A 12,323-nucleotide genomic window follows, 5' to 3' on the forward strand; every position below is an offset into this window, starting at 1 on the left:
TGGTAAGGGACAGGCCAAACACGTACAACCTCTTCGATATTTAGTTTAATTTTTGTACATTTTCACTATATTAACGTATGATTTTCAATAATTCATACTCAATTAATAATATAAATATAGTATCTACACGTCATAAATTCATAATACAGTACTGTACTATGCAAAAATATTGTTTTAAAATTCTATTCAGAATTTTAAAAATAAAATGTAATTATTTTATAATTATAAAAACATTACATAGATTTGATGTTATATCATTAACTTTGTGAGAATAAAATAATAAAATTTTATATAATTTTGTCTAAAAATTCAATAAACGTAACAGTTGGCAACAGTGTGCCAACTAAACTGATGGTGAGACGGTCGTATAGTAAATTACAAGAATAATAACCATGATTATTTGGAAATTGTTAGGAAATTCAGGTAAAAAATCGAATGGTTGTAATGCCTTTTAAAGCATATAAACATCTAATTTTGTATGTTATTTCTAGTTTAGGATTAAACGTGTTTACCCAGCCTACTTCCAGGCGCGATCCGCAAAGACCATCGCATTTTATTATTTTGCCCACGTAATTAAGCCGGCTTTGAGTAGTCCACTTGATTGTTCGCGGAGTAATTGATGTTATACAGTTTAGAGGTATTGGAACTTGTCTTGAGGGGCTCGATATCGCTTGCACCGAAGCATGCGACTACGTACGGAGCATCTGTCGAGGCAAGTGAAAGCAAGCCTTAACTAACACGGAGCGTGGAGGATAGTCAGAAGTACTGGTTTGATGTAAAAACTTGCCAGAACATTGGTCATTAGAAGTTAATGCGTTTGTTATTTGTTATAGATACTGGTTGCCGTGCTTATAATGTAACTCGGTTGCAAGCACGATGTCCACGAGCAGGATGGTGATTGGAACTGCTGCTGTTGGAGTTCCGCATCTGGGGGTAAAGATCTCGCACAGGGTCACATGTTGGACTTTCCTTTATTCTTTACCAATTAATATCATTAGAATGTCTGACTTCTGTGCTGGATTGTCTATTAAACATGCAATGGGCTTAGTGGATGTGCAATGTGACTCCCAATTGTGCCTGGAAGTAGGCTGATTTTGGGGGACTATATCTCATGAAAGGTCACATGTAGAGGTATGGTTTCTTTGACTTTGTTCCTATGGGCTAGGAATGCTCTATAGCTTTATTGAGGTTTCAACAGTTATTTACATCTGCAATCTTACCACTACTAGGCCTATGTCTATATTTGTCATTTTTAGATGAATGAAGTGTTTGCAATCACTTTAAACATGCTGATTGGGGTTTTATTTTTATCAGTGCATTGTTAGGCTTTTTCTAAAGATGCGACCATTTGTGTTACAGAACATGTCTTGCCAGTCTCCGGCTAACAGAAGTTATTTTGTAAAAGAGGGGAAGTGACAAAACAATAGATGAATTGCGAAAATTAGTTCTATGAATGTGGCAATATCTATGTTTTTTTCTCAAACATTAGTCTATAGTGGCCTTTTCCAGTTAGAAAATGTTATCCGACGAACAAATATTGACTTGATTAGAATAACATGATGTTCCCATATCTTGTTTTGATTCTGAAACAGTTGCTGAATCCGAGTATGAAGAACTTTATTCAGCAATGGAGCAAATCTTATAATAATCCCGACAATGAGAATCCTACAGACTCTGGATGTGTAAATCATGAAATGTATCATGGTAGGGATACTTAAAATAATTCAAGGATAAAGTACCTTTAGCCAAGACTCCTTTTCAGTTGTGACAGCTACGAGATGTAAAAGGTAGAGCCAAGAATATAAAACTATTTTAGATTATTGGAAGTATTTTTTCCAGATAATGTAATTTCTTGTATAGTTAAATACACAAATCAAGAGATAGATAAAATGGCAACTGTTTATTCACATAATACACAAGACTGTCCATGCACTGATCTTGAGGAAATGTCAGCTTTCCTATGTATGTTTTACCTTACTGATGTGAAGAAATCATATCATCTAAATACAGATGAGCTGTGGGCCTCAGATGGAACTGCACCTGATTTCTTTATTGCATCAATAAGTCAACAAAGATTTCACACACTTAATTAATTATAAATGCCTCACTGTCCTTACTTCTAATTTACTTTTAATTGTCTACTTGGACATTACTCATTAGTAGGACATAGTCTTACTAATGAGTAATGTCCAAATAGACAATTAAAAATATATTTCACACTCTTCTTCAAGCTGTTAGGTTTGACAATAGAACTTTGAGTTGAAAGAAAGGCAGAAAATAATCTGGTCCCAGTTAGAGAAATTTCTGATGAATTTATGAGTATCTGCACAAACAGTTACACTGCAAGTGCATACACAAGACCAGACAAGATGCTAGAAACATTCAGAGATAGACACAAATTCAGGCTATATATTGTAAATAAAGCTGCAAAGTATGGCATAAAAATATATGCATTTTACAATGCCAGAACATTTTAAATCCTAATATGGAAGTTTATGTAGCAAAGCAATCATCTAGACCAAACTATGGCTTGCAGGCTGGATCTGGCCCATGAGGTCAGTTCATCCAGCCTGCCACTGTACTGTGCCACAAATGAGCTAAAATATAATTATTTATATAGCTTGTAGATAAACTTACTATGTAAAAAAAAATTAAAATAAGTGTAAGTAAAAATGCCAAAATTGGTTCAGTCTGATGTTTCCACCTGACAGTAATGTAATGTATATATATATATATATAATTGAGACGAGTTAATAATAATAATAATAATAATCAGCGCAGAGCCCAAACGGTTAGGAGTTGAAAGTTGAAATTTGGTACACAGTTAGGGTACGTCACGAGAACGCATGCTGAGAAGGGATTTTTCGAAATTCTTCCCCGGGGGAGAGGGACAGGATTAAGTCTTAACACTTCCATCAATGATGGAAGTGTTAAGAGAAAGCGAAGTGCAAGACACAGATGCAGTTTTTTTGAAATCGAACATATTTTTAGACCTATAAAAATTCTGTAATTAGTCTGGAAACAGGGAGGACCCAATTCTTGCATTCTGTGAAAACGGGTAAGGTTGACTATAACGTAATAATCTTAATATTCGCTAAAATGGTTAGGTGTTGAAAGTTGAAATTTGGTGCACAGTTAGGGTACCAGATATAAGTTCCAAAGTGTTAAGTAACAATGGAGAACAAGAGAAAGCAACGTGCAAGATTTACGGGTGCTGGAAAAAAAAGAAAAAGAGTAATATGTTGGAACATATTCGATTTTCAAATTTAAACAGATTAGTTCGGTTTTTCTCGACCTTTCTTCTTTAGAACATTGGATGAAAATCGAAGGATATAATCAGAACACATCGTGAAAATCGAACAATATTAGAACATTCGATTTTCAAATTCGACCTTTCTTTAGAAAAACTTAGTTTGTTGATGAAATTATTCCTTTTTTTTGTGACTATAATGTAATAATCTTAATCTTCGCTATCATTACTTTTGCCCAAGCAGCACCAGGCCTACTTGCTAGTTTTTAGATAAATCAGGGAAATAAAAAATTTGGTGACTTTGGATATCAGAGCGCTTTTTGTATACATCCGGTTTCTGTAAGTACCGATACCTGCAATGAAGTTTCTAACAAAAGCGATTATGAACTTGCTGCAGCGATCATGTTTGTGTATTGGTAAATAAATATGTTGGTTGTCTTTATTTTTTGTGTGTTCAGTGTGCTGTATTGAACAAAATGGTTATGCGACCCACACTCGTTATTCTCTCAGTTATCTGGCTTGCTGTGAAAAAAGTTTGGTGACCCCCTGTTCTAGACCATATCAAATTCGTAATGATGCAGAGTGTGATTTTGCAAATGATACAACCAGTTAACAATGCTGGAAGGAATTTGACCACAGTTACTTCACTTCTGTACCAGTTGCTAATGATCTGTATACCAATTACTAGTTCACATTAGTTGGAACTCTCCAGAAGAATAAGAGAGATACCTACTGAGTTTATGTCACTGAAAAACAGGCCAGTAAGCAACGGCATGTTTACATTTAGAGAGAAACTGCTTAACAATTGCCTTATTATTATTATGTTACAAAAAAGAAACAGAAGAACAATGTATTGATGATATCCACCATGCATAGTGACAATAGCATTCATCCCAACTCTGATGAGGCATGAAAACCTGGGATCATATTCTGGTCACTTATCTCTCGTCTCTTCTTTCAAGGATGAATGATGTCAAAACGAGAGACGAAATTCGTCTCTGAGACAGTGGCGATTCTGGTCAGTTTTAACGATCTCGTCTTTGTTGATGACATCATGATTCTACTAAGTTGATTATATACGTTCGGGTTATCTGGGCATGCAACACAGTATAGAGTTTTAACCAATGAAATTGTAAAATTTTCAAAAATGCAGAGCACATAATTATAGATCATGTGGTAAGGAAAGCACAAGTTCAAATAAAGCATGTAATTTTGACAAAGTTGTTTTTTGTTTTATAACGTTTTTACAGATTGTAATGTCAATTAATCTCTTAAGAAATAAAAATTTTAATAATCTAAGTTACAAAAGCATGCATACTTAGATATTTTTTGAAATATTACTATCTAATTTCTCCTTAACTATCTAAGTAAGATTAACATCATATTCAATAGTTCAGTAATTGATGTAGGATAAGCAAAAAAAAATTGGAATCAGTGGCATTTCCAAGTAGACACTGGAAAAAAATCAGAAGCATTTTCTCTCTTAAAATATTCTTTTCCGAGATAGAGAACGTTCTCTAATACATTTGTACAGCATGAGTAGCATCCAGTCGTCCATATTGGATATAACGAAATTGAAACAAAAGACGGGTTGAAAGACAACTAACTGCTTGTCTCTGAGAAACGAGAGAATCTTCAAGAGAAAAAGTTGTCCAGAATCATGTTTGGAGAGACGCGATGATCTCTCGAGACGTAAACAAATGATTAGCCAATCAGCAACCGGCTTGTGAGAGATGAAAGACAAGAGATGATGACAAAAATACGGCCCCTGAAGTAATTACTTTCTACAACCTCACCATTGGATGTATGGATGTTGTGGCTTGTCTAAATTTAAAATATTCTGTTTCCAGAGTAAACAATTGCTGGCCTCATACTATATTCTTTAGCCTGTTGAATATTCGTGCAATAAATGCTCAGATTATTTACAAGAGAAATACAAATGACTTGTTGTATCGAAGAAAATTTGCATAGGAGATTCTATGAGAAATCTTGTGCAATGTAGTATGATTCTTATGAAAACTCATATGATTAGACAAATGTCAATTACCAATCTGCCATTTTGCCTGAAAGAGAAAATCTGTCGCTGGATATGACAGTCTAATAACTGAGAAGTCAGTAGAGTCAGAGAAAAAAATCTAGATGTGTTGTTATCCCAAAGGAAGAACAAGTTTACAAAAGAAAAAAATCATTAAGAGTTATTTGTAAACATTTTGTAAGATTATTGTGTGTTGTTATAAGTATAATACACATCTCAAAGCCCGATGAGTTATATAATCATCCAACGATTACCTAAATATTTGGGCTGTAATATGGCTATAATCAAATAATTAATACAAATAAATTTGGTACTAGAGGTAAGCATTAGGTGCCATCTCTTATCTAAATTAATAATTATAATTTTAATGATTTAATAAATAATTTAAAACCTTCTGTAAGAAAATAACTGACCCGGGGTGGGGCTTGAACCTATATATGTCATTTCACCGAGGTGTAAACAACTTTTTTTTTCCATAGTGTTAAACATGTTGAGTTTTGTGCCCAAAAAAGGAGTATGTGCAGGGAATTTCATTGCACTATTTTATTCAAAAAAAAAATCTGCAGCTGAAGCACAGAATTCTTGTTTAGACTTACGGTGCCCATGCTGTCGGAAACAACGTGCAGAGATTGGTTTAGATGCTTCAAAAATAATGATTTTGATGTTGAAGGTAAAGAACGCTCTGGTATACCAAAAAAGTTTGAAGACGAAGAATTGGAGGCTTTACTTCATGATAACTTGTGTCAGATGCTAGCTGAAATTGCAGAATCATTAGGAGTTGCTCACACAACAGTTTCGAAATGTTTGAAAGTATTAGGAATGATTCAAAAGCAAGGACATTGGGTGCCATACGAGTTGAAGCCAAGAGATGTCGAACAGCCTCTTTTCACATGTGAACAGCTGCTTCAACAGCAGAAAAGGAAAGGTTTTTTTGCATTGTATTGTGACTGGCGATGAAAAGTGGATACATTACGATAACCCTAAGCATAGAAGATCGTGGGGTAATCCTGGCCATGCATCAACATCATTGGCAAAGCCGAATATTCGTGGTTTGAAGCTTCTGCTCTGCATTTCGTGGGATCGGCTGGGTGTAATTTATTATGAGCTGTTCAAACTGAATGAAACCATCACGGGAGATTGCTATCAACTACAGTTGATACGTTTGAGCCAAGCATTGAAGGAAAAATGGCTGCTATATGAGCAGAGACACGACAAAGTGATTTTGCAGCATCACAACGCTTGGCCATATGTTGCACAACCAGTGAAAACCTACTTGGAAACACTTAAATGGGAAGTCCTATCCCACCCGCTGTATTTACCAGACATTGTCCCTCCCAATTATCTCTTGTTCCGATCAATGGCACATGGCCTAGCTGAGCAGCACTTCCATTCATGTCAAAAAATGGGTTGATTCGTGGATAGCCTTAAAAGATGTGTTGTTTTTTTGAAGTGAAATTCAAATGCTGCCAGAACAATGGGAGAAATTAGTGGCTAGCAATGGACGATACTTTCAGTGACATGTTTTTTATGACTTTTTTTAAATAAAGCATCAATTTTCATGAAAAAACAGTGAGAACTTATTCAAAGTCTCAATATGTGCACAAAAAATATGACAATTTATTCAATAAAAGAGTGACATTAGTTACTTTTTATTAGTCCAAAATTTATTAGGGTATAAGAAATACAGTATAACAATTAAGTTAAGTAGTCATGCTGCTGCTTACGGTGTGGATGCATTGCTAGTTACACTCCAGACCTCCACTTGATCTTTATGTCCAGAATTGTTAATTTAGACATAAGCATACTGATTACTCACTATGTTGACTAGAGATGACTCAGCATCCACAGCCTATTTGGTACTCAGGCAGCTATTTCTTTACCCTGACATGGTGTATATAAAGGTTGGAGTTAGGCTGCTGAAGGCAATCAGGATAAAGCTCTTAATATAATATATTTATTTCAGAACTGCTGATCATTGTTTCAGGTGTAGCGTTGGATATGCTAACATTGATTTATTTGAAAAGTATAAAATCTTGTTATTTTGAATTTTTGAATAAATAAAAATAATTATAGCTTTTTTGAATTAAACATAATTATTATATTTATTTTTTTTTTTTTAAGGTTTGAAACATTCTATTGTGAAAATAACTGCAAGAAATGAAAATAAAGTAAGCTAAAATTATTATGAATCGTAATTTAGATTTTATTAAAATATATTTATAATATTCAATAATACTTAAAATTCATAATAATCTTTTAATGAGTATTTGTAAATGAGTAATATTTTGTATAGCCAAGTAGGAAAAGAATAAGTTAAGTTTGGTTTGACAGTTGACATGAAAGCTTAATAACTTTATATGAAAGCTTGGTGCCACTTCATAAAATTAAGTTGATTTATCAATGTCTGTATTTCAGCAGTGATCACAGAATTCTATATTTTAAGTTTGTATTTATTTTACTTAATTCACCATATTAATTTTTATTTTAATAATTGTGGTTATTTCTGTATTAATGCAACACGTAACATGCTTGCAAGTTTGTCAGATGATATATATTTCATTAAAACATATTTCATATTAATACTTTTATCTGGGCACTGTAAGCCCTTTCTTTAGAACATAAACAAGGAAGTCCAGTGGTGAGACATCCCACTACCAACCCAATCTACAATCAGGATTTCAGGTGTATCGATAGACATTGGAGTCTGGAATCAAAGAATTTCTTCCAATACTTCATACTGAGATTGTAAGCAAGTCTTTCTTGAATCATGATGACTTTATTTGCTACTTTCAGGGTGTTACCATCCTGTTTAAATAAATGGTTCTCTAAAGCAATCACATTGATAAGTTTAGCCTCTCTCTTCATACATAATCTTCTAACCTTTGGCAGTAGTGCTTCACACCCAGTTGGTAAACATATATGAAATATAGACATGGGAACATGCAATTCTTTCTACATTCCTGCAAGAAGTAGAGGTTAACCCTAGCTCTCATTAGGGCTAGCACAATCTTTTTATAAAGCTTACAGCATAGCTTATCACAATACAACACTACTTAGCTCAAACTTGGTGTTATAGTACACCAAAGGTCTTCAACCTTTTACACTTTTAGGAACCCTTTGAGCTCATGGTTTTCTTGAAGGAACCTCATGTTTAAGTAGCAGATAAAATAGTTTATCAAAGCTTTTTTCTACTCAAATTTGCAAAATTATTCTTGTATCTTTATTTAATCTTAATACAAACATCTTAATAAGACAATGAATAGTGAGGTAACAAATCAGGTTTTATTTTATTTTCTAGAATACATTTTATGAATAATTAACAAAAGGAACAATATTTTATATTATAACAAATTAATAAAAAGAAAATTCTTTTAATGACTCGTCTGTGTTTGTTTTTTACCGCAAAGCATTTTTACATCGGGAATAATTGTTGAAATCTGCAACCTAATGTCATCTTCAGTATCCAATCTGTTTCTGTATTTTGTTTTTGTGGCAGCATACAAACAGAAAGATTTTTCACATATGTAGGTTGATACAAATGACATTAGATGTTTCACAGCCCTTTTGGCAATTTCAGGATATTCATTTCTAATGTCAATCCAAAAATGCATAATATCAATTTGATTGAATTTTAGTTTCAATTGAATGTTGGTCGATATGTAAATTTGTTGTTCTCTTTCTTTTATTGGGAGTTCAGAGGTGTCACAGTCTTGAAAAGGATTTTGAATCCAAGATTTCTTTTTGAACAGAAAAATATTCAAGAAATGTTTTTTGCAGATCTGATAAATGTTGGACCAAATTATTTTTTACATTTTTATCGAGATTAGCGTTACTGTCTACTAAAATATTGTACAAATTAGGAAAGCATTCAATATTTCCTTTCAAAATGCAATCTGCCCAAAATTTCAATTTTAAAAGAGTAGCATCAATTTTACTTTGTACCTTGAAAATATTGATATTTGTTCCTTGGAGCAATGTGTTGAGCTCATTTAAATAGGTAAAAATATCTGCTAGATATATCATTTTCTGAATCCAAACTGCATCATTTAATTTTTGAGCTAATTGAGGTGCATGTTCAGATAAGGAAATTCTTATTTCATCTTTTAATTTGCAAAATCTTGCTAATACTTTTCCATGAGATAACCAATGGACATCTGTGTGCAACAGTAGTGTTTATGTAAACTCTTGAATTTAATGACCTTGATTTGATAAAATTTATAATTTTAACACAATCATTAAGTACGTCTTTTAGCTCTTCTGGCATTTGCTTCACTGCAAGAGCTTGTCAATAAAGACAACAATGAGTACTTCTCATGTGAGGATGTTTTTGTTTCATGCATGCAACTGTGCCGTTCACTTTACTAATTGCCTTGGCTCCATCGGTACATACTTGATGACATAAATCCCAAGATATATCTTGCTTTTTGAAATATGAATCTATCAAATTAAAAATTTCTTCCACAGTTGTTCTGCTTGCCAGACTTTTGCAAATTAGCATGTCTTCTTCTTGATCAGCCGTTCCATGGATATATCTCACAATAACGAGCAAGATCGCTAATCCAGCTATATCTGTAGTTTCGTCAAGTTGAATAGTAAATCCATGTTCAGAAGCTTGCAAACATCTTATGAGCTCATTTTCACAAAAATTAGATAACATATCTTTAACACGCCTTGAAATTGTAGTATCCGAAAGTGGGATACAATCAACTAATTTAACGTGTTCTTCCCCAATCATGATAGTAACTACATCTTTTACACATGGCTTAATTTTTCTGTGATTGTGTAAGCTTCACCCTGTTGAGCAATACGATAATTGACACGATACGATGCTTCCGAAACATTATCATTATCATTTGTAACAAAGTTCATAAAGGTCTTTTTTCTATTCTTCAACTCATTACATTTTAAAATAATTATCAAAGCGATGGAGTCAGAATCTATTTTTTAAAATTTACTTGTTAAAAGTATACGGAAAATTATTTCCCTTCTATTCCGACTTATAGATCTCAAATATAACTAAAAAATTTTTCTCAAAACATTTATAAAATGAACTTAAAAAATCTTAAAGTTAATAAAAAGTTAAAACGAAATTAATTCGCAGAGAAAAAATATCATTTATTACTTTAACAATGCTCCTAAATGCATTTCGCCTTTACCAGGCCTCTTCAGTAGGTTTAACATTACAAAGCTCATTTCTCGACAGTAACTCAGTGGAGAAAACCACTTAAATCATTACATTTTCTTTTAAAATACTGAACATTTTTATTTTGTAAAGTTGGATGATTTGTTTCCAAATGTCTTTTCAATTTTGCAGGATTTAAACTGCCGTTGTGCATCACATGTTCACATTCAACGCATAACCCTTTTGGTTCATTTTCATCACTGATCCATGTAAAACCAAATTTTATGTATTCTTCATTATACTTCCGCTTTTTACAAATGGGTAAAACCAAATCACCAGATGACTTTTTGGTACTAACATGTGGTTCATTTTTAACAGTAGTAGCAAAACTAGTTCCTGTATCCATGGAATGAAGCTTACCAGTTTTCAACCACATATCCATTATTGCTACGGTAGTCTAATTAAATTGTAAATAAATAATAAGTGTTATCAATTATGATATAAAAACAAAATAAATACTCACTTGTATGCTTGTACATGATTTAACAGACAGAAAGAGATTAACAGAACTAATATGTGATATCATGCGTCTTGATTGGTGTATTTGAAGCACGTGACTTTTACTGAATTTCAAGATTTTATTTTATCCATAAAATATTTATTTTTTAAAATCAACTGCCTTTTTATATCAATTTATATTAATTAATATTGTAATTTTTACTTAAATATTATATTAATCTAATATTTTAATAAGACAGTCCACTACCCCGTTCCTACGTGAAAAATTCCTTGTATAGATGATTTCCATTTTACTTGCATTTTGGCTGAGCAAATAGTGATCACTTGTGGAACCCCTGTCAACGTTCCAGGGAACCCTAGGGTTCTGCGGAACCCAGGTTGAAGACCCCTGTAGTACACAATAAAACACCAAAATACCTAAGCTAAGTCTAGTGAGGAACACAAATAAACTAGTCTAAAGATTTTTGGATTCCTCCTTAACCTTGTTTTTGGTTATTACAATTTATTCAAGAAAGACTTGCTTACAACCTCAGGATAAAGTTTTTTTTTTTTTTTTTTTTTTTTTTAAACTTTTTCCGCCCTGTGGGCACTAAGAGGGCCTCTTTTAGTAGGCCCATTATGGGTTCGGCCAGGCCCACAATGGGGCGACCGGGTGGTGAGGGACGAGGCCCGACATATCCGAACGGACCACCCCCCAAAAAATTCCTGGGGATTATTCGACCCGTTCGGATTCGATCCCAGGTCCCCAGAGCGGTAGGCTGCCACCTTTATCGCTTCGGCCATCCGGCTGTCAGGATAAAGTATTGGAAGAAATTCTAACGGATTCTTCAATTCCAGATTCCTAACCACCTATCACATTCAAGCATCTGACATTTTCTGCTCAACTAATGGACATAAGTAAAGCTTTAGGTGCAAACAATGTTTAAAGCTAAATGAGTTATCTTTGTATTTCTTTAAACAACCTTTTAAAAATCAAAAACACAGGTTGATTTATCAGCAAAGAAGTTCTTAATTTTGTTAGGAATCCTTCAAAGATAGATAAAATTCTTTCATTTTCAATTAATATTGGTTTAATGTGACATGGGATACATTTATAAAGTCGAACGAGTTAAACTCATTACTAATGGGTCTGCATAAAGTACAAATTCCACTTCAATGCACAGGCTTGATGTTGATGATGTTTCAAATAAAATTCTAAAGAAATTCACAAAGGAAAGAATTAGTTTACTTTGTGAAGAAAATGGCATCCAGCAATATCAATGTTTCTAAATTTACTTGAATGTTTAAACTGTGGATAAAAGATAAAATGATACAAATAACTGTCCACTTGAAGCAATCTAAGAAAACTATTTCAGAAAAGACTTCACTAGCAACATTCATAACTTTGATTTTAGAAA

At 33.2% G+C, this 12,323-nt stretch overlaps 1 protein-coding gene across 1 annotated transcript in view; it reads left to right on the forward strand.

Annotated features, from left to right (window-relative positions):
• The first annotated feature begins 329 nt into the window (after positions 1 to 329).
• Positions 330 to 12,323, forward strand: part of LOC136980969 (elongation factor Tu-like) — a 36,788-nt gene continuing 24,794 nt past the window's right edge. The window contains exons 1-2 of the mRNA XM_067277169.1: positions 330 to 423; positions 7,407 to 7,453. Of these exons, the coding sequence (XP_067133270.1) occupies positions 393 to 423; positions 7,407 to 7,453 (78 nt within the window). The 5' untranslated portion in view covers positions 330 to 392. The remainder of the gene's footprint in view (positions 424 to 7,406; positions 7,454 to 12,323) is intronic.

This window comes from Centruroides vittatus, unplaced genomic scaffold (assembly GCF_030686945.1).
Source record: "Centruroides vittatus isolate TY-2023 unplaced genomic scaffold, ASM3068694v2 contig_738, whole genome shotgun sequence".
Lineage (NCBI taxonomy): Eukaryota > Metazoa > Arthropoda > Arachnida > Scorpiones > Buthidae > Centruroides > Centruroides vittatus.